The sequence below is a fragment of the Rhamphochromis longiceps genome, linkage group LG7 (genome assembly GCF_057381845.1).
Source record: "Rhamphochromis longiceps isolate RC_006_pf linkage group LG7, R_longiceps_female_GT1.1, whole genome shotgun sequence".
NCBI classification, from domain to species: Eukaryota; Metazoa; Chordata; class Actinopteri; order Cichliformes; family Cichlidae; genus Rhamphochromis; species Rhamphochromis longiceps.
In genome coordinates this window covers 17162850-17185943 of record NC_140563.1, presented here as the reverse complement: position 1 = coordinate 17185943, position 23094 = coordinate 17162850, and the positions used below count along the sequence as shown (strand labels likewise).

The following is a 23094-nucleotide window of genomic DNA, read 5'->3' as shown; positions in this document are numbered from 1 at the left end:
TGAAGAGGCACTACAACTTAGTTGTTCCCCCCTCCTTTGTCCTCCTGTTTCCCCTCCCTCTCCCCTCCAGAGAGGAGTTAAACAGTTTGATGGCGTGTGGGACAAAGGAGTTTTTAAGTCTGTTAGTTCTTGTCTTTGGGAGAAGCAACCTGTCACTGAACAGACTCTTCTGGTTGTTAATGGCCGTGTGCAGAGGATGCCCAGCATTGTTCATAATGTCCAGCATCTTAGGAGGACGCAAGTGTCTGTGAATTACTGGGTTCATCTTGGTGGTCATGGTGACGCACATCCCACAAAGGAGGTACTTTTGGAATTCTGGGAGTATGGAAGAAGTCAGAAGGATCATTTTGGAAAGGTGGGGAATCAGTGGGCTAAGGAGTGTCAAGTGTATGAACTTAAAATATGTCCTGCAGGAGTGTTCCCTGTGGTTCCTTCATGGTTACTGGAGACCCCTCCTGTGCACTGGTACTTGCTGGATCTGAAGAGAAAATTGAAAGGAAGAGTCGATCTTGTTTCAGCATTTCATTTTCACAGCTTGAATGAATACCCTGAGTGTATTCATGTGTTCACGGATGATGCTAAAAGTCCAGATACAGGAATTACAGGGTTTGGAATAGCAGTTCCGTCAAAAAATATTGAAATAAACAGACGCACTCCGGATGGACTGGCAGTGTACACGGTTGAAATGGTAGCAATTTTGGTAGCATTGAAATGGGTAGAGTGTTCAAAAATCAGGCAGGTGGTAGTGTGTTCTGACTCGGCAGCTGTTCTTTCAAGTCTACAATCATTTTGTTCGAAGACAAGGCAGGGTATGCTGTATACTATTCTGGAGACTATAAGCAGAATAAGGTGTTGTGGTGGCAATATTCAGTTTCTTTGGGTGCCAGCTCATGTAGGAATCAGTGGAAATGAAAAGGTGGATAGGTTGGCAAAAGGAGCGTTGACTAACTAGGACTGAGATGGAAATTAAAAGCAGCGGATCTGAAGCAAAAGGTATTGTTTGGAGGCAGATGATGGGAGAACATCAGACAGGGCTTTGTGGAGTGTGCCAGGAGGAGGAGGAGATGGTAGAGCATGTAATACTGCGGTGCAAGGGTTATGATGTGGAGAGGAAAGTTCTGCAGAATAGATTGAAGGAGCGGGGAATTGAGGAATTTAATCTGTGTGTTGGAGGGTAGTAGGGCACAGGTGAGGGAACTGGTGGGGTTTCTGAAGGATATAGGTGTTTATGAAAGAGTGTAGGGTCTTTTTTTTTTGGTTTTGTATTGTTTTTTTGGATACAGATTGTAAGTCACTGCTGTCAGACTCCATAATAAAGACTTTAACTGATCAAGCACACACATCCATACATATGCAATAATACTAAGTGCAATAATCCTTTCTGTCATCGTTGTATTTTTACTCAGTTGTATATAGTATTTGTATTTGTATTCTATTTTTATCTTATTGTATATTTATTTTATTTTATTCTACTGTATATAGTATTTTATTTTATTCTATTCTGTACAGTTGTGTACTGTATTTATTCTTATTGTATTCTAATTTTTGCCTCATAACTTTTGCACTGTCCACTTCCTGCTGTGACAAAACAAATTTCCCACGTGTGGGACTAATAAAGGTTATCTTAAGCTGTAAGTCTGACCCATACTCCGGAACAGTAGGAGGCGGTAATGCTCCTTTACGTTGGTTGCCAACCGCCGTTAAACACAAAGAGGAAGAAGTCACAGATAGGCCTCTAGGCCTGTGTGCATACTTGATTGGCGTCGCATCCACTGTCACAAGCCACAACTTCTGCCAGTGCTGCATATCTCAATTTTTGCAACCTGGCATGTTGTGTTGCTGCAACCAAAGGTTGGCTGAAGACACAGCTGTAAAGCCGTATCAGTGTTTAACACTGTTTTTTAATTCTATATCAGAACAGAAGCTCAGAGATTTACAGATTATACAGAGGGAGATGTTGCAATGGTCAGATGTGAGAAGTCAGAATTTCTGAGTTCCCAACCAAAATTTGAACCTGACGTTAACAATCCAACATGGTAGCATGGGCCATAAACAGTAGCAAAACTGTAAAACCAGGCTCTATCCATGCATCAGTGTTTTTAAGTAAAAAGTAATAATATAATGGATTGGATTTATATAGCGCTTTTCAAGGCACCCAAAGCACTTTACAATGCCACTATTCATTCACACACTGGTGGAGTCTGCCCCAGGGTAGCCACAGCTGCCCTGGGGCAGACTGACAGAAGCGAGGCTGCCATATCGCGCCATCGGCCCCTCTGGCCAACACCAGTAGGGTAAAGTGTCTTGCCCAAGGACACAACGACCAGGACAGAGAGCCCGGGGATCAAACCGGCGACCTTCCGGTTACAGATACGCTTCCCAACCCCCTGAGCCACGGTCACCCATAAGTAAGTATTATGCCATATTTATTGTGATATCTGGAAAAATAAATACTGTTTTTTTTTCTCACTTTTTCTGGAATACGCTAACTCAGGATTGATGCCATTCCCGAGTTCTGACATCTAAGATCCAAGTTATTTGGAATAGTCTAAGTCTTTTTGGAACCACAGCTATCACCCCAGGTGGCCATTAAAAAGAATGCAGGTTCGAAGCACGTCTGCACTGGCTTGACTCTTCAAACTAGGAAGCTGTGTCTTTGTCCAGTATGCAGAAAGGCTATTTCGAGATAAAGGAACATATCAAATATTTGTTTTTGTTCAGCTCACAGTGTTAACTTGCACTGCACATGCTCTTAGCATAATGAGAGGAACAAACAGATGTGCAGAGGAACTAGGCTGTCATGTGTCTCAAAGGGTGAACTATGGACTTAGAGCAATGTCCCACTCCATGTAAAAAAAAAAAAAAAAAAAAAAAAAATCACAATGAAGTAGGTACTCAAACCAGGTTATTAGTTAGGTGCTGTAACCTTTGATAGCGATATAGGCGAAGCTGCCCACCATAACATAGCAGTCTATACAGAGAAAACCTTTTAAATAGACTCATGCAGAACACGACCCCCCCCCCCCCCCCCCCTTTATTTTATTTATTTTTACTAAACAGGCAGCTGCACATTTCCACTAGTTTTTATAGCGATTAGTTAAGTTACCGTGAGTTTGCCTGTGCATTTGGTAAACAGGATTTTCCAGGAAACCAAATTTCATGGGAACGTGCTAAAGACGTGTTAGCACTAATCTCCATAACTCCCCCCGCACCTCCCGTAGTTTATCTAAACCGTGTTACGGTGTTCAATCAGCCATATAACCCATCAAACCAGTTGATAACGAGTTAGCGTTCAAATATAACCCCACGGTGTTAGCTTGTTTGTTGTTATAAATCAGTATTTCTTCGCGAGGAGGAGGGAAAGGGACAGGAAAAACCGGACACGCACACACACAGGAGAAGTGAGCCGCAGGCGCAAACTAGCTTCAGCATTGCTTCAGCAGCTGCCTTGCGAACACAGTTCGGTGTAGACTTTCAAGATGGATGCTTCGCCTCGATAGGTTTCTGTTTCCTTTTTGAAACCGACGACAGTAACGCCGAGTCCCCACGCGAGGAGGCATGTGGAGGACTGAGGGGCTTTCATGAGTAAACAGACGCGTTGTTTATGAAACGATAAACGTGAAGCTACGTGGATATTTTTGCTTCTACGTGCTGTGGACAAACAGCTATTTTCTAACTTCCTGGTTTTCGTGTTAATATGTCTATTGAAACGGCGGCGACAGGAGCTCGAGTGACTTTGAAAGGTTTATCTGACGTGGGATACATGGGATCTAATTACCGAGTTGTGATGTTTGAATCCGGGGAGAGCAGTTTTCAGCGAAAGGAAAAGGGAGGCCGACAGATTTCATAAGCAATGGAAAGTGGGAATGGTGGTGCCTCGAGTAAAGGTGATGAGCCCTTTCCCCCCACCAGCACCACTTATACGACTTTCACTTCAAGATTTAAAAAAAAAAGTCGTGTGGTGGGAGATTTTTCTCCTGCTTTACTCGACACCTGCTAATGTTATGTGTTAAAACTGAAAATAAATGCGTAGATAAGGATATCCAATGGGGACAGCCTGTTCCAGGATTGAGAAACAGCTCGGAGAGTTTTTTTCCCCTTGGTTGAAATCCAATCCGCAGTTGCCTGTAATTTTCCAGTCTCTCGTGGATTTTGCGCTCATGTTTGCATTCTGTCCACTTTCTTTAGGTGTCTTGATACCTGTGCCAGACTCTTCTGACATCTTTAAAAACAGTATCTTGGCTCCACTTCAACGTGCATACTTGTATGATGAGTCGAAGCAGTGTTTCAGATACAAGTCTGCTGTTTTGGTAAAGAATCCAACTTTGGAAGAAAAGGTTAGTCTAAGTCTTTCCCCAGCATTTAAGTAGATTTTTATATAGCCCCAGTATAACCACATTTAAATAACACGTGGTCGTTAAACCCCACCAGATGGTATCTTATACACATGCGGTGGGTTTTGTTTCTCTTTTATACATATAATATTGAAGATTTCCCCTCTTTTGAGCTCATAAGAAATCCCACAAGGGTAAAATTTCTCATGCCTGAAACAGGAACTGCTCTTACATGAAGCACAGCCTTTATTCTGATTTCCTTATTTCTTTTTTTAAAATTTGTTTTGTATCAGTACAATGCCTTCCGAGCAAAAAGGAGAGACGCTGGGTATTCAGACGAGGATCTAGAGGAGTCCTATGGCTTTTTGCTCTTTGACGATGTCAACAAGGTACAGACTGGAGGTCACAGACACAGCTGAGAAAACGCACACAATCAACCGAATCCTCATACCGTGCTCCTTTTTTTTTTTGTTTTAAAGGCTAACGCACTCCGAGAAACCGGTGTGCTCACTGGAAATAGCACATGTACAACTCTGGGAGATCCTTCTAAAGGTATATATATATATATATACATGTATTTTTTATCCTCCACCGTGTCCTTCCCTCCCTCAGTCTGAGCCTGATATCATATGATATCTATGTGTTAAAACTCAACGTTAAAATCTTATTCTAATAAATTCCTTAGCTGTAAACCTATAACAATACTAATAAGCAGGATTTTACCTTAAAGGCCAGATATAAGTTGTCCTTCATGTTTGCAGATCAAGCTAAAGAATAGTCCATGTTGTTTGTCCAGTGCTGCCTTGTTTTGAAAGTGAAAGCAAATTAAAGCCCCGAATGTATACAAATGAAAGTGAAAGAATGTGTGAAACAGAAACTATACATTACATGAGGTTTTCGGGATATTGGTGTTTAAGGAAGACTGTGGCATTTCTTTCTGTTTTGCACTGCGAGTTGTATTCTTGTTAGCTCTGTTTAGCCTTAAAACTCCCAGTTTAAAATGCTGCTGGGACACCCACGGGGCCCAGTACGGACTGTGATAAAGAGTAGCAGTTATCAAGAGCAAACTTTGGTCAAAGTCCGTTTTTATGGAGCTGTTTTGCAGTGAACTGTAGGAGAAAATGGCACCGGCTTGACACTTTAAAACAACAGCTTCAGTGTGTCACATGTTATCGACTCAGCCAGTGGTTTTTTTTGTTTGTTTTTTTTGCTGCACATCCTGTGCAGACTTGCAGTTGTGCAATAGGTTTTTTTTCATGACCTTTCTCTCATAAATGTTGTAATTCTCGACATGTTTGTTACTTGACATTCCTAATTAAAAAAGTCTAAAAAGTACAAGACGGAACAGACTTCTTAGACTAGTTTGTGGCTGTCTACCTCGCCTTATAACTTGCTCTTGAGTATGTCACTATTTTTCAAGCATTTTCTATGAAGTTTTCTTTTCTTTTTCAAAACTGACTCAGTTACTTGTACCATAAGCAGGAAAACGCATGTTATTGCATTTTAACTATGTAACTAGATTTTATTTTATTCTAAACTGATAAATGTTACCGTTATGGTCTGTTGAAATTTAGTGTTTACTGCAGTACCTAAGGTAATTCAGTCAGACTGTTGCTCAATGAGGTGTGTTCTTGGAAGTGTGAGACATTCATTTTCCTAGGTGTGGTTGTATTACTCTGGGAGTGACAGACAGCGACTTCAGAGTTATGACTTCACCATGATAGTTGTCTATGAAGTCCTATTACAAATAATTGAACCTCACTGTGTTTATTTTTGACTGAAAACATATTAAGTTTAAATTTTCTGTGTATTTAAAGGTGTTTACATATCGATGTACTCTGATTGTTTGGATCTGAATCGTTGGTATCATGGGAAATCTGGTTACATCGCCATCATCAGGCTGACAAAGGTACTGAAAAAAGAAATGGATGTTTCTAGAAGGATTGTTCCTGCTGTTATAAACACAAAAATGTTGTTATTCTCTGTTATTAACAGGGTAAAGTTAAAAGGGTTTCAGAAAACTATACCCAGAATTTCACAGCACCCACTGTGGGGTTGGACTGCCATGTGTCCGAACAGTTCCCTTCAGTATCTGCACAAACCAGCTCCTTCCTTGCATTTGAGAGAACCCAGGTAAACAAGTTTCTGTGTATGTGTGTGTGTGTGTGTGTGTGTGTATGTATATATATATATATATATATATATATATATATATACCGTATTTTCACAACCATAAGGCGCACTTAAAAGTCTTAGATTTTCTTCAAAAAGTACGGCGCGCCCTATAGCGCAGTGCGCCCTGTGTGTTGTAAGGAGGACGTAGTAGAGAACACCATGAGAACGCTAAAGGGTGAAGTGTGTGCGTTGACTTTATCGCACATACCTGTATAAAAGAACAGGTATGTGCGTTATGCAGGACATCGTTGTTTTAACAACCCTGAAAGTGGCAAAGAGACACGCTTACGAAGCACAGTTTAAACTGAAGGCCATCAGCTACGCGGAGGAACATGGAAATCGAGCAGCGGCGAGAGAATTTAAGATTAACGAATCGATGGTTCGCAAATGGAGGAAGCTAGAAAACAAGCTCCGGCAGGTCAAGAAAACGCAGTTGAGTTTCCGCGGACATAAGGCGAGGTGGCCCGAGTTGGAGGAAAGACTCGAGCGGTGGATCATCGAGCAAAGAACGAGCGGGAGAAGCGTTTCGACGGTCACCATTCGGCTAAAAGCAGTTTCACTTTCACTTTTTATGAAACGGTGCCATTTTTCCATCCGGACCAGGACTACGGTAGCGCAGCAACTTCCAGCGGATTATAAGGAAAAGCTGGCCATCTTCCGCTCCTACTGCAGCAAACACATCGGCGACAAACACATCCAGCGATGGATGACGGATGGAGACCACAGTTTCACCAAGAGTGGAAGGCAGCGCCCGGCGAGTTACGCCACAATTTGCCAATGGATTGTAGATGCTTGGGCTAACATGTCTGCTGGCACTGTTGTTCGAGCTTTCGCAAAAGCCGGCATCATTTCCGAGGAGCCGCACGGCATGGAAAGTGACTCTGACAGTGAAGAAAGTGAACTTGGCATGTTTGATGGAGATTTAGCGCAGCTGTTCAATTCAGACCCAGAGGATGAGGACTTCGATGGGTTTGATTGATGATAAAAATGTGAGTACCAAACTTTGTTTTGCTCCTGCTTTATTTTTAAATACGCACACTTGTATGCTTGTGTGTTGTTGATGATGACGATTACTGGTAATAAAAATGTGAGTAAGGTACCGAACTCAGGTTTGCTCCCGCTTTATTTTTAAATACGCATACTGTACTTGTATGCGCCCTATGATCCAGTGCGCCTTATGTGTGTGTTAAATACAGTAATGGCACACATAACTGAGACTGCGCCTTTTAGCACAGTGCGTCTTATGGTCGTGAAAATACGGTATATATATATATATATATATATATATATATATATATGAATGAATGAATGAGCAGGGCGATATGGCCAAAAATATTTATCACGATATATATTTGAAAATTTGCGATAACGATATAACTGACGATATAGTTGATGCGAGACAAAATACAACTCCACAACATTACTAGCGCAAAGAGACAACCTTCCATTTATTTTCACTTAAACAAGAAGCTGGTTTTTATGTACATTAAAGCTTTATAAAAATGTAACAGTGCAAATGCAAATTCCTTGCTGAAAGTTTAACCAAAAGGCATTTCCAGTAGAAATGGGCTGACATATCCTGAGCATAACCATGTATAATATCCACTGAAGTTAAAAAGAGGTGCTTTGTAACATTAAACTGCAGTGTGCAGTACGTATTTTTCGGACCATAAGGTGCACGGGATTATAAGGCACATTAAGCGAAACAAAGCAGTCAGATAAATCAAACTTTATTAAACTCATTCTTCTTGCTTCCTCCACTTCTGTACCATTGATTCATTAATGTTGAATTCTCTGGCAGCTGCTCTATTCCCATGTTGTTGCAGTATATGAATGACTAACCTTGTATTGTGGATGGATTATCTCAGTTGTTCTCCTGACTGAAGTTTGGTCCGTTTACAGCATCCTGCCATGCGCTTGCATTTGTCTCTAACTATGAGGAACCTTCACGTTAACTTTTATAAGTGGAAAAGTGTTAGCGTTCGTCCTCCAGCTTCACTGTTTATATTATGCTAACATAGCTGTGTCGCTAGCGATCACGTAGCACATCATTATATACCAGCTAGCCCAACTACAGTAACCCTACAAACGTCACTGCTGTTTAGTTTCCTGTCTTCATTTATGTTGGAAGTGATAGCAGAGCTGTACGTTTGAATTTTTTCAGAAATCTCTCAGTCAGAACATGCTATATCATGCTTAGGTAACTAGCGAAACTAGCGAGCTAACTTCCGCTAGCTTCCTGCTAACTTCTAACTCCGTTAAATGTAATAAATTTTGTTTTCATGGATGCCTGGAAGTTAAACTTCATAGTTACACCTGGTAAAGCCGCAATGCTGATCGTTTTATTAAAGATGAAAGAATTTAGACAGTTTTTAACTCTCAGTGATGCTGCGGTGTTCGTTTGACCTGAAGCGTACGGAGTTTAGGACCCAGATTACTCCCAGATTTAAGAGCATCTTAGTCCGACAAATACGACAATAACGACGGCCGCTTGCATGTTCTGCAAAAAAATGTGCTTTGTCGTGTATCTGACGGACAAACACCAAACCAGTTCCACATCACTGAAGTTGCACCATTTTTACAAACCAGTTCTGGTTCATCTGTTTCACTCAACAATCGGCCATGTGCGTATGAAAACAAAGGCACTGCGCATGCGCGTTTTACTCATATTCTATCGCGATATTTCATTTTCCTATCGTTGCCTAACATTATACCGGTATTACCGTGAACGGTATAATATGGCCCAGATCTATCTATCTATCTATCTATCTATCTATCTATCTATCTATCTATCTATCTATCTATCTATCTATCTATCTATCTATCTATCTATCTATCTATCTATCTATCTATCTATCTATCTATCTATCTATCTATCTATCTATCTATCTATCTATCTATCTATCTATCTATCTATCTATCTATCTATCTATCTATCTATCTATCTATCTATCTCTGAAGGATATATATTATATTTTAATCAGAATATAGCATCAAGTCAATTAAACTATTGATCTGGGTTGTTAATCAGTTTCAGCTGCTTAGGCGTTAATGAAATCAACCACAGGTGCACTAGAGGGGCAACTACGAGACAATCCGCAAAGAGGAATGGTTTTACACATGGAGGCCACTGATGTTTTTCCCCTCCTCATCTTTTCTGACTTTTTTTTTTTTGGGTTAGGATAGGTCAATGGCACTACTGGCAGCATGAGGTGATACTTGGATCCCACAGTAGTTGCACAAGTAGTCCAGCTCTTTCAGGATGGCACATCAATACATGCCATTACCATTTGCTTTTTCCTCCAGCACAATCCCAAGAAGGCCTGAATTTTCTCTAGTGGGCCTTGTGCTCACAGTGTTGGTATTCTATGCCAATTGGGCTCACCAATTGGCATTTTCCATAGTGCAGGACAATGCCTGGCCTCGTGCCAAAAGTATGTGGACAGTTTTTGGAGATGAAGGAATTGATACCATTAGGTGGCCCACAGGGTCGCCTGACCTAAGTCTAATAGAACAACATTTCGGAGCATTTTGTTTGGGAGGACATCCTCCAAGATACCACCCATCTTCTCATTAGTAGCATGCCCCAACATTGTCAGGCATGCAAGGGTGTGGGGGTCATACAATGTATAGAGTGTGTTGCATCAGTTTTTCACTTTTGGGGGTGTCTTTGAATTTAGCAGTCTGTTGGTTGATAATTTTCATTTCCATCAAAGGATGTGGCATCCCTTTGTTCCTTACACATTACCCTATCTATATAGATATTCATTTAATGAGTTTGTTTTTTTTGGGGGGGGGGGGGGGGGGGGGGTTATGGAGCACATTCAAAAAAAACTTTTCATTTGCTAATTGATTTGCCTGAGGTATATCATTGATAAATGTCAACTTAACAAGTCCTCTGTTATTAGTATTGTAGCATTCCGGTGGTGGGGTGGTTTTGTTGTTGTTGTTTTCTTTTTTTTAACCTTGCTTAGTTACTTCCTTTTATGAATAAGTGCATGTTCAAAAAGAAAAATGAAAGCATACCAGGCTGTTCAAGTACCTTTTTTGTTCTGTCTTGCAGTGTTACATGTATGAGTTGCTAGATGGTGGAAGCAATGCTACAGCACAATCTCCCAGTGCTGCTTGTCCGTTTGCTATTGTATTGTTTTCATATACGGATACCAAAGCAACAATAGCATCACCTCAGGAGAAATGGTATTTTATTATCACATATACATGTTTGTTTTTTAAATCTTCATGTTCTAGTCCGATACCATTCCATGCAATGTGAGATTATTAAAATCATACTGACTTTTTTCTTTTTCTTCTTTTCAGCAAGGAGAAAAAATTATGTAAGTAAAGGCTGGGATTATGATTACACGTAATTTAGATTCTCAAGGAGCTGGAGGGTCACTTTTATGAGGGTTCTGTTTAGTTTTTGTAGAATATGTTTTGTTACATATATTTTACATTTATGTAGTTCACCTACCCCATTTATATCCCCATATAAATCACCTATGAAAACCAACCTTATTTAAGAGCACATTTAAAACAACAGAGTTGACCAAAGTGCTGTACATAAAATAGGAGGGTCACAGAATAAGAACATTAAAAAACTGTAAGATCCAGTGTATACAGACACACTCACAAAAGACCATAAATTAGAGCATAAATGCAATCTCCAAAAGTTGATTCTGTTCATCTGGACGTAGCTTAAATGCAATCGCATCATAAGTTTTGACATTAGGACAAGAAAGGGTACTAGTCTTTAGACCATGTGATGTTAAAGGGACAAAAGGTGTTAACGCCTTAAAAACATTTAAATGTGTTTTAACATAATGCAGAGAAGATATCAGCAATGATGATTATTTGCTTCCCATCTTTCTGGGAAGGGATTTAAGGTGATTTCCAATTGTACATTAAGAAAGATTATTCAAAAGTGGGAAGCATTCAAGACAATGAGCAGTCATTCCAGTGGTGGACTCTTTCCAGCAAATTCACATCAAGGTCAGGCAATGCAATGGTCAGAGAGACTGCAAAAAAAAGCTAGAGTTACATCGCAGACCCTACAGGCCTCAGATAGCAAGTTAAATGTTATTAAGGTTGTGACTGTGTAATTAGAAAAAAACAAGTAGAGACTTGTTTGGAAGAGTTACCAGTATAACCTCTTCTCTTTCAAAAGAGCGTGGTAGCATAACAAACTACGAGACTTCTGCAACATTGTCCTTGGGACATGGATAAAAATGGAGATGTTTAGCCATAATCAAATGAAAAAACAAACACAGCGTCTCAGTACAAATACCTTATTAGCAATTATCAGGGATGGTGGTGGCAGGATTATAATTTTTGAGTCAGCTGTGAGGCCAATTTTCGGACAGCTAAAGCTTAGGTCAATCAACAGGACAATGACTACAAGTACAACAGTAAATCTACAACAAAATGGCGGAAAAACACCTCAACCTAATTACTTAACCTAGATAATATTTCTATTATGAAAACCTTATAATTGACGGAGGGTGTATCTTTTTTGTTATTTTTTATATTTTTTTCATACATGACTAAATACATAATAGATATTTATTGCAATTTTCAAGTGAACGTGCTTTTGTTGTTGTTTTGTTATCATTACTGAAAATTGCATTTTTTTTTTCATGCATAACATTTTTGCTGTTGTATTAAATCATTTCAGTTTTTCATTACTTGCCTTGGAGAGGTGAGCTTCAGATCGGCAGGCAGTTATGCAATGTTGGGCTGAGGTCTAAAGCAGGGGCCTTACTACCTGCCAAGCTGTAAGTTCAATGTGCACATAGAAAAGGGAGATTTAATTCTTATTTGGCTTTGAACATTTAGATTTCATTAAGCTATTTTATGTGCTTTCACTTTTTTTTCTGTTGAAGACCACCAGTGGTGAACGTTGACTGGGTGATTTCGATGTTAGATCTACGACAGCTGTTACCAAGGGCTATTTTTGAAACCTGCTTCACTGGTGAAGGTGTGCTGTTGTTATTTTTTTTATTTTTAAAGGTAAAATCTTGGGGAAGTAAACATATTAATAAATGTGGCATTTTGCTGTCTTTCAGTCTTTCTGGATGGCTTGTACTGCAGTCTGTATGAGTTGGTTTCTACTGAGGCAGAAGAAACCAACTCACTTGTTCAGCTTCTGTGGGACATCAAAGAGAAAGATCTTGTGAGTTTTTGTTTACTATCAATCTAATATGAAACACAGAGGACCAAGCAAACTCTTTATGAAACAACTAAAGCAATTAATTGAGCGCTAAACTGTTCACAAACTATTTTATTGTTGATAGACTAAACTGTGAATGATTTCATCGGTGGAAATTTCCAGTGCAATAAAATATTAGGCTCTCTTATATGCAGCTGACAGTATGTGGTTGAGTGTGACTTACCTAACACCCAAAAACCATTACTTATTTACACATAGGCTCTCGTTGTTTTGCTGCGAGATGGTGGATTTTTTATCCTGTTGCACTCGTCCCATTTTCTCTCATATGATGGTAAGACTTAAAATGGTTTAAGTATACTGTTTTGTCAGTTGCATAACAAAATTTTGTCTTTGTTTAGAAAGCTACATATCATGCACAAATTTCTTTTCTTCCCTAGATGCTTGGTCCTGCGCAAGTGAAGTCCTGCAGGGCTTGTTTGTGTTTCCAGATCCTCGAGTTGTAATGAGAGGTCATTGTAACATTTATTAAACACTGAATATAAATGTATTAAATCATTCTAAATTTTGTAACTAGCATTTATTAGAGCTTAATTTGCCATTAAGGCAGTTTAATTACAAGAGCAGATACTAAACAAATATTCTGGCTTGATTTCTCACAGATACCAAATTTGGACAGAAGAACCCTTCTATGACATCAGAAATCCTCCGGATTCTGCCTGTACTAAGCTATGCTGAGGGTGAAGCTGAGAAAACGCCCATCGACCCAAGTGAAGAACTGTGTGAAGTCTTGGCTCAGCATATGCAGAGTTACACTGCACTGATAAATCCTGGTCTGACGTCAAGTCCTTCTCGGGAAGTCAGCATGTTTCCATTTCAGTATGATGTGCCGGATACCCACCTGTACTCGTCCCCTGAATGGACTGATGGGGCAATGCAGAGCTTCAGGTCATATCTGAGCAGACCAACCTCCTTCCAACTGCCAGTATCTAGAGCTTCAGAAATTCTTGCAGCTGGACAAGAGGAGCGGAGGAGAGAAGATCTTGATGATGATGTCTATATCTGTATATCGTCTCCTGAGGAGGCACCTCAGGAGTTGACAGACCCTGTTAATACAGTGTTCGAAGACACATTATCAGACCTGAAATCTTCTGAAAATGTTGAGACATCTGTAGACAATGTTACAACAAGTACCGGAGCACAAGATGATTTAGCATTTGTGCCTCATAATGTGGTTCCAAATGATTTGCAACTGGGAGCTTCTTCCAAAGACAATGAAAAATCCAGTGACCTCAGTGAACTGAACAAAACTGATGATGTGGTGGCAAATAATCTCACTCCTCCTACATCAGATGACCTTCCTGCAGAGCTGATTGTCAGCATCACTTCTGCAGAACAAAGTGTCAGCAATGAGACTCTAAATCTAAGAGCAAAATTACAAGCAGCAGAAGTAAACTCTCTCTGTGATGAGACTGGCTATACTCAAAAGCTTTTGAATATACCTCAGGTCACTAGTTTCACAGAAACAAAACTTAAACTACACACAGGAGGTTCTGGGGGATTGAAAAAAGCATCTAAAGCTTCTGTTGTGCCGTCTACTTTACAGACAGTCAAAACACCAGTGGAGAATGACAATGTAAACAGTCTGAAGGATGAACACACCAAGGAAATACCAGATCACCCACAGCTGAGTAATCCTTCAAATTGGAGGAAATTACAACGGCGTAAGCGCAAATGTGGAAAACTATCTCCAAAAAATAGAAAACTAAGATCAGCTATGGTTGCTTTACCCATAGCAGAAGAGAAAAAAACAGATCCTGAGCATTGCCCTTTAAGAAGGAAAACCGAGCGCTGGGACCTTAAACCAATCATCAGTGAATGTGGAAAGATTTTGGTGCCTCACGGCTCTACAGACTTTGTTGATCAAATTAAATCTTTGAAGGATAAGCTCCAGTCTAACAAAAATGAAGAGTGCTCTGAAAAAATGTTGCTTGATGCCCCAGTGAATGCTGATGACGTGGTCAAATCGGATCCAGAGTCTTGCACTGCTCCAGAGACAGCAGTGGAAGACATGCAGGCTGCTAACATAGTGGAGGGTGGGAATGATCTTCAGAACGTCACTGTTAGTGATGTTAATCCTGAGAAGAAAATTTCAAGGGAGTCAAATTATGGTAATAGTTCATTGCCTTTGAATCCAGAAAGTAATTCCTCAAATAATGAACCCACAGACAGTGTTTCGTCACAAGCAGTTCAGGAAAAACACTCTGAGAACCTCTCCCCTGAAAAGTGCCCAACTAAGAGTGAATTTCTGTTGAGGAAACTAAAATCAGTACTTTTAAGAGGAAAGAGGAAAACGGATCTTGTGACAGAGGACACAGCTCCAAATACTCCTCGGGACACTGAGCCTTGTCTCAAGAAGACCAAAGGAGCGGACACTGAGTCTGAGGCGCTGACATGTAATGATAAAAATACCCCAACCACCAATGCTGTGGTCACGGAAGTTCAAAAGGTGCAGCCAGTTGACCCTTTGTTTGCGTTTGCCCTTGGCCTGACCCCTAAAGTGATACCGGAGAACTTGAAAAAAACAGAGGATCAGGACTCCAAGCAAAAGACGGACACAGCAAAGACACAGGAACAAATGATTCAGGACAAGCAACCTCAAATCTTGCATAGGGCTTCATCAATTTTTACAAGACGGGGCAGGATAAAAACACTCAAAAAGCACCAAAGCATCTCTGCAGAATGTATCAAAAAGAAATGTAAGTTATGTTTTTGTAATTATAAAGTGTGGAACGCTTGTTTTTTGTCTGATATGTGCAATCTCTTCTGTCATGTACAGGACAAACTAACCCCTTTCCTGACTCTGTCATTCCCATAACTGTCCTCTGCATGCTACTTCTGCACTTTGCAAAGCCTTTGCTAACTTGTGAGCTGTTTTCACACATACACAGCAACCTTGAACTTTTGTCACAATTACCTAGTTTAAATGCATGTGAGAACACAAATGCTTAATGTAACGAAACATGAAACAATCTTTAACCTGCCAGGTGCCTAATGCGATATCTGTATATAATAATACGGGGAATTTAAAGCTAGGAAGTGGTCACCCTGTGTTTTATCTCTTATACATTGTACTTGGGCACCTCAGTGTATAAACCACAGTAGTGAGAATGCAGTTGATGCGAATGTTTCCTCCTTTGTGCTTCGTTTAATTGAGGAATTGTGTGAAAACAGCTAGTTTGCTTTTGCTCCTTTTTGCTTGTGCTGCATTTTTGCTAGCCCTATCAATCTCCAGAGGGTTGACATTATTGGCTAAATAAACCAACACCTTTGTTCTAAACAATGGCATACTTAATATGTTGGTGACAAATTCGTAATGATAATAGACTGGTATATTTCAAGTGCTTTCAATGTGCTACATTTTATTTTCATGCTGTTTCTCTTGTTTCTTCTCTGTTTTGTCTTCACAGGGTGGTTGCACTTTCAAACTCCAGCTTGTTTTGCCAGTGAAAAACTCAAAAACAAAGACTGTACTAGCGATAATTCTGTCAGGAAGACTGAAAAAATGAACAGGGCTTACTCACCTGCAGATGCTTTGAACTTACTTGCTGACTTGGCACTCAGTGCCAATAATGACCAGGCCCCTCCACAACCAAACCCATCATTTGAGAGAAAACCTGAGACAAGTTTGAAGAAGTCTGACCTTAAAAAAGACCTTACCAGTGCTGAACAAGAGTCAGTTCTTCATGCTCTGCTTAGACAGCCTGCTGATAGATCCACTCAGCCACATGAGTCTCCTGCACCAAGCCACCTTGTAGTAAACGGTGAACTCGTTGGTTTGGTATCTAAAGAACATGCTTACTCATTGCCCCCATCTTCCTCTCTACTATTGGGTTTGCCAGGTACATCCCTTGTAAGTGATTCTTCGAGACTTCTGCACCATGACCAGACAATGTATGGATTTCAAACACTACAGCCCTCTGTTGGTCAAGAAGACAGAAGTGAATACGACAGGACACCAGAATATCTGAAAAAGCGCATGGCTTGCAGACAAAAGTTCAGATACTCCCGTACTTTTGTTAATATGGAAGGATGTATAAAGATCACAAGACACTGGCAAGAAAACTATGACTTTAATCTGGACAGCAAGTTTACAAGCGATCCAAAAGACAAAACTATTGTTCGAGCTTTGCATGGGTATGTACACAGTTATTTATCCAGTAATATGTCAGCATAAAGTTAAACATGTTGACAAAAGTTATTCTTGTTTATTTTGATAGCGCTGACATTTACTTCAGATGTCGTTATGTAGCTAACCTTTGTACAATTTGATATCTTCAACAGGCCATGGGATTTCTCCATTCAAGACACTAATGAAGAGGTGCGGCTAATTGTCCACATGTGGATAGGCTTGTTTTACAGTCGGTCAACACCACGCCTTTTTCACGTTGAGTCAAATTTTGCGTACTCCTGCTCAGAAGAGAATGATTCATTGGGAATGACGAGTGCAGTTGTATCTGGCTTAACTATATTTGAGCATAAAGACACTGCTGCTTCTTGCCCAAGTGTACCAGACACTTCAGACCCTTTGTTGTCAAATGCTTTGGACCTCAGCCAAAAGGATGACACCATATTGAATCAAGATTCTGTGGTTTTGGATTTGTCACTGAAAAATTCCAGCACCTGTCTACAGTCAGTCACTTCACATCCACAAATCCACAAAAAAGGGTCGCTTGATTCCAGTGAACAGAAAGAACCCAGTGAAACACTGAATTCTTTAAAGCCACTGGGAGAGCTTCATGAGGCAAGTACATTTCAGGTTTGGTTCTAACATTACTATTACTTCAAACATACAATATGAATAATATATGAATTAATTTCTTTTAAAATTAAATGGTTTTCCAGTTTCAGCTACACCTCAGAAATTTTAGGTCTAGACAGCTAGGATGTTTGGATTAGGGATCTGTGTGATTAGTCAACTAGCTGATTAATTGTCACTATTGTCACTAATCAGTATCAGGCTTACTAGTCATTTAGTCTAATTGTTAGAATTTTAATTAATGCCCAGTGCCAGTAAATTGTGTCCTAAATGTTATGAGGCTATTTGTCATCAAATGGCGCATTGTTGTTGAGAAAAGCCATAAATCTGTCTACGTCTTTTGGATGGCCTGGGAAAGACTCTAATCATTTAGTCTAAATTTGTCCTCCTATGTTGCTGAATTCAAAATACAACCAAATGTATAGATCATGAAGTGGTATTTGTGTTCAGTCTCTTGGGAAGCTTCCACATATCTTTACACTCATAAAGCTCAAATACCTGGATGATGCGAAACAAGGACATTTCAGCTCTTACCTTGGAGCAACAAAGAAAAAGGCTAACAGTATCTGCTGTTAGAGCAGGGCGATATGGCCAAAAATATTTATCACGATATATATTTGAAAATTTGCGATAACGATATAACTGACGATATAATTGATGCGAGACAAAATACAACTCCACAACATTACTAGCGCAAAAAGACAACCTTCTATTTATTTTCACTTAAACAAGAAGCTGGTTTTTATGTACATTAAAGCTTTATAAAAATGTAACAGTGCAAATGCAAATTCCTTGCTGAAAGTTTAACCAAAAGGCATTTCCAGTAGAAATGGGCTGACATATCCTGAGCATAACCATGTATAATATCCACTGAAGTTAAAAAGAGGTGCTTTGCAACATTAAACTGCAGTGTGCAGTACGTATTTTTCGGACCATAAGGTGCACGGGATTATAAGGCACATTAAGCGAAACAAAGCAGTCAGATAAATCAAACTTTATTACCGTATTTTCACGACCATAAGACGCACTGTACTAAAAGGCGCAGTCTGTTATGTGTGCCATTACTGTATTTAACACACACATAAGGCCCACTGGATTATAGGGCGCATACAAGTACCGTATGCGTATTTAAAAATAAAGCGGGAGCAAACCTGAGTTCGGTACCTTACTCACATTTCTATTACCGGTAATCGTCATCATCAACAACACACAAGCATACAAGTGTGCATATTTAAAAATAAAGCAGGAGCAAAACTGAGTTTGGTACTCACATTTTTATTACCAGCAATCGTCATCATCAACAACAAACAAAATTTAAAAATAAAGCAGGAGCAAAACAAAGTTTGGTACTCACATTTTTATCATCAATCAAACCCATCGAAGTCCTCATCCTCTGTGTCTGAATTGAACAGCTGCGCTAAATCTCCATCAAACATGCCAAGTTCACTTTCTTCACTGTCAGAGTCACTTTCCGTGCCGTGCGGCTCCTCGGAAATGATGCCGGCTTTTGCGAAAGCTCGAACAACAGTGCCAGCAGACATGTTAGCCCAAGCATCTACAATCCATTGGCAAATTGTGGCGTAACTCGCCCGGCGCTGCCTTCCACTCTTGGTGAAACTGTGGTCTCCATCCGTCATCCATCGCTCCCAGGCCGCTCGCAGCCTTACTTTGAACGGGCGGTTCACACCGATGTCCAGCGGTTGGAGTTCCTTTGTCAGGCCTCCCGGAATGACAGCAAGCTCACAGTTAATTTGTTTCACTAGTTTTTTCACATCGGCTGTGAGATGGGCACGCATAGAGCCACAGATTAAGAGCGATGGTGATGCGTGGAAAAAACCACCTGGTCTCCTTACATACACCTCCCTCAGCCACTCTTTCATCATTTCCTCATCCATCCAGCCCTTTTCATTTGCCTTAATGATGATTCCTGCTGGAAACTTCTCTTTAGGCAAAGTCTTTCGCTTAAAAATCACCATAGGCGGCAGTTTCTGTCCATTAGCATGGCAGCCAAGCACAACAGTAAAAGAAGACTTTTCATACCCCGTTGTGCGTATCGCTACCGTGCTGGTCCCCTTCTTCTCCACAGTGTGACTCACCGGGATGTCAAAAGTGAGCGGGACCTCGTCCATGTTTGTGATGTGGCTGGGCTGGATGTTTTTGTCGCCGATGTGTTTGCTGCAGTAGGAGCGGAAGATGGCCAGCTTTTCCTTATAATCTGCTGGAAGTTGCTGCGCTACCGTAGTCCTGGTCCGGATGGAAAAATGGCACCGTTTCATAAAACGAAAGCACCAAGACGGACCTCCTTGGAAATGTTCAATGTTCATCTCTTCAGCTAGTGAAACTGCTTTTAGCCGAATGGTGACCGTCGAAACGCTTCTCCCGCTCGTTCTTTGCTCGATGATCCACCGCTCGAGTCTTTCCTCCAACTCGGGCCACCTCGCCTTATGTCCGCGGAAACTCAGCTGCGTTTTCTTGACCTGCCGGAGCTTGTTTTCTAGCTTCCTCCATTTGCAAACCATCTATTCGTTAATCTTAAATTCTCTCGCCGCTGCTCGATTTCCATGTTCCTCCGCATAGCTGATGGCCTTCAGTTTAAACTGTGCTTCATAAGCGTGTCTCTTTGCCATTTTCAGGGTTGTTAAAACAACGATGTTCCACATAATGCACATACCTGTCCTTTTATACAGGTATGTGCGATTGTCCGGTATATACGATCAACGCCCACACTTCACCCTTTAGCGTTCTCATGGTGTTCTCTACTACGTCCTCCTTACAACACACAGGGCGCACTGCGCTATAGGGCGCGCCGTACTTTTTGAAGAAAATCTAAGACTTTTAAGTGCGCCTTATGGTCGTGAAAATACGGTAAACTCATTCTTCTTGCTTCCTCCACTTCTGTACCATTGATTCATTAATGTTGAATTCTCTGGCAGCTGCTCTATTCCTGGGTGTGGGTCCCAATCAGCCAGAGTTTCGGGTGTGTTCATTGTGAAACCTGGCCCCACCTTATCATGCGAATTCCTGAGGTCAGATGGCCCAGGATGTGAGTGGGCGTTAAGGCGTCTGGGAAGGGATCTCAAAACTGGATTATAGATGGCAGAGAGTTGGTGTCGTAAACCCCCGCCTCTGTTCAAAGATGGCCGCTCACAGTGGACATAGATGGCTTCTTTCACTCCTCTTTCAAACCATCTGTCCTCTCTGTCCAAAATGTGAACATTGGCATCCTCGAAAGAGTGTCCTTTATCCTTAAGATGCAGATGGACTGCTGAGTCTTGTCCTGTGGAGGTGGCTCTTCTGTGTTGTGCCATGCCACCTCCACAGGACAAGAGATGGAACAAGAGCAGGTGAGACAGACATGTTAGTCAAATGGTCGTTTACCAAAAGTATCACCGTATCATAGGTACTCATGTATCTCGTACCTAGTGTTTCTTTTTAGGTTTGTTATTTTTCAAATTCTATATTTATTAAGTTATGCAGGCTTGTTTGCACAACAAGGCTAAATAATTATATAAACTTTTCTCAATCTAAATAGTGTACTTTGGTAGAATTAAAAAAACAAGTGTAGTGCAGGTACAGTGGGGCAAAAAAGTATTTAGTCAGCCACCGATTGTGCAAGTTCCCCCACCTAAAATGATGACAGAGGTCAGTAATTTGCACCAGAGGTACACTTCAACTGTGAGAGACAGAATGTGAATAAAAAATCCATGAATCCACATGGTAGGATTTGTAAAGAATTTATTCGTAAATCAGGGTGGAAAATAAGTATTTGGTCAATGACAAAAATACAACTCAATACTTTGTAACATAACCTTTGTTGGCAATAACAGAGGTCAAACGTTTACTATAGGTCTTTACCAGGTTTGCACACACAGTAGCTGGTATTTTGGCCCATTCCTCCATGCAGATCTTCTCGAGAGCAGTGATGTTTTGGGGCTGTCACCGAGCAACACGGACTTTCAACTCCCGCCTCGTTTCATCTTCAAAGTTCTCACTGATGGAAGGAGGTTTTGGCTCAAAATCTCACGATACATGGCCCCATTCATTCTGTCCTTAACACGGATCAGTCGTCCTGTCCCCTTGGCAGAAAAACAGCCCCATAGCATGATGTTTCCACCCCCATGCTTCACAGTAGGTATGGTGTTCTTGGGATGAAACTCAGTATTCTTCTTCCTCCAAACACGACGAGTTGAGTTTATACCAAAAAGTTCTATTTTGGTTTCATCTGACCACATGACATTCTCCCAATCCTCTGCTGTATCATCCATGTGCTCTCTGGCAAACTTCAGACGGGCCTGGACATGCACTGGCTTCAGCAGCGGAACACGTCTGGCACTGCGGGATTTGATTCCCTGCCGTTGTAGTGTGTTACTGATGGTGACCTTTGTTACTTTGGTCCTAGCTCTCTGCAGGTCATTCACCAGGTCCCCCCGTGTGGTTCTGGGATCTTTGCTCACCGTTCTCATGATCATTTTGACCCCACGGGATGAGATCTTGCGTGGAGCCCCAGATCGAGGGAGATTATCAGTGGTCTTGTATGTCTTCCATTTTCTGATGATTGCTCCCACAGTTGATTTTTTCACACCAAGCTGCTTGCCTATTGTAGATTCACTCTTCCCAGTCTGGTGCAGGTCTACAATACTTTTCCTGGTGTCCTTCGAAAGCTCTTTGGTCTTGGCCATGGCGGAGTTTGGAGTCTGACTGTTTGAGGCTGTGGACAGGTGTCTTTTATACAGATGATGAGTTCAAACAGGTGCCATTCATACAGGTAACGAGTGGGGGACAGAAAAGCTTCTTACAGAAGACGTTACAGGTCTGTGAGAGCCAGAGATTTTCCTTGTTTGAGGTGACCAAATACTTATTTTCCACCCTGATTTACGAATAAATTCTTTACAAATCCTACCATGTGAATTCATGGATTTTTTTTTTCATATTCTGTCTCTCACAGTTGAAGTGTACCTCTGGTGCAAATTACTGACCTCTGTCATCATTTTAAGTGGGGGAACTTGCACAATCGGTGGCTGACTAAATACTTTTTTGCCCCACTGTATATGATGATTTTTAGTGCTACTTTCATCTAGTTCTGATTGTGGTTCTGTCTTGGTTAAATCCCAAGTAGTCCTGATTTTGAACTGTTGTAGTCCTGTTTTAATTCTGGATCAGTTCTGGGTCTGGTTGAATTGGGGTTTAGTCCTCGTGTCTTGATACAGCCCTGACCTTGTTCTGCCTTGCTGCTTAATTAAAAAACTAGTTTAAGGTGTCCTGCACATGTGATATATATTTTTCCCTATATGAAGTCATTCTTTCTTTGAACAAAACTCAAAACAGAGCCTATTAATCTTTCAGTCATTTCTACCCCCCCCCCCCCCCCCCCCCCAAAAAAAAGTAAAAAAAATCCCACATGCATACTACCCTTTTGGGCTAAGCCCCAGGTGTTTCAAATGTCTGGCTCCGCCTCTGGTTAAATGTAATAAATTTTGTTTTCATGGATGCCTGGAAGTTAAACTTCATAGTTACACCTGGTATAGCAGCAATGCTGATCGTTTTATTAAAGATGAAAGAATTTAGACAGTTTTTAACTCTCAGTGATGCTGCAGTGTTCGTTT

General features: G+C 40.8%; 1 protein-coding gene and 1 long non-coding RNA gene across 5 annotated transcripts in view; both read left to right on the top strand.

Moving 5' to 3' along the window:
• The first annotated feature begins 3250 nt into the window (after window positions 1-3250).
• tasor2 (transcription activation suppressor family member 2) overlaps window positions 3251-23094 on the top strand; it is a 35317-nt gene continuing 15473 nt past the window's right edge. The window contains exons 1-16 of one of the 4 annotated variants that reach the window (XM_085412588.1): window positions 3251-3887; window positions 4189-4337; window positions 4628-4723; window positions 4814-4886; window positions 6152-6243; window positions 6330-6467; window positions 10573-10706; window positions 10827-10843; window positions 12181-12280; window positions 12389-12483; window positions 12572-12678; window positions 12934-13006; window positions 13113-13184; window positions 13335-15431; window positions 16143-16869; window positions 17017-17476. In XM_085412588.1, the coding sequence (XP_085268714.1) occupies window positions 3854-3887; window positions 4189-4337; window positions 4628-4723; window positions 4814-4886; window positions 6152-6243; window positions 6330-6467; window positions 10573-10706; window positions 10827-10843; window positions 12181-12280; window positions 12389-12483; window positions 12572-12678; window positions 12934-13006; window positions 13113-13184; window positions 13335-15431; window positions 16143-16869; window positions 17017-17476 (4464 nt within the window). In that variant the 5' untranslated portion in view covers window positions 3251-3853. Of the gene's footprint in view, window positions 3888-4188; window positions 4338-4627; window positions 4724-4813; window positions 4887-6151; window positions 6244-6329; window positions 6468-10572; window positions 10707-10826; window positions 10844-12180; window positions 12281-12388; window positions 12484-12571; window positions 12679-12933; window positions 13007-13112; window positions 13185-13334; window positions 15432-16142; window positions 16870-17016; window positions 17492-23094 lie in introns of all 4 variants that reach the window. The other 3 variants (XM_085412587.1, XM_085412586.1, XM_085412585.1) reach the window with 3 other exon arrangements.
• On the top strand, window positions 20331-22854 carry LOC146665119 (uncharacterized). The gene is made up of 2 exons (XR_014912559.1): window positions 20331-21623; window positions 21891-22854. It is a non-coding gene; the product is annotated as an uncharacterized LOC146665119 (long non-coding RNA).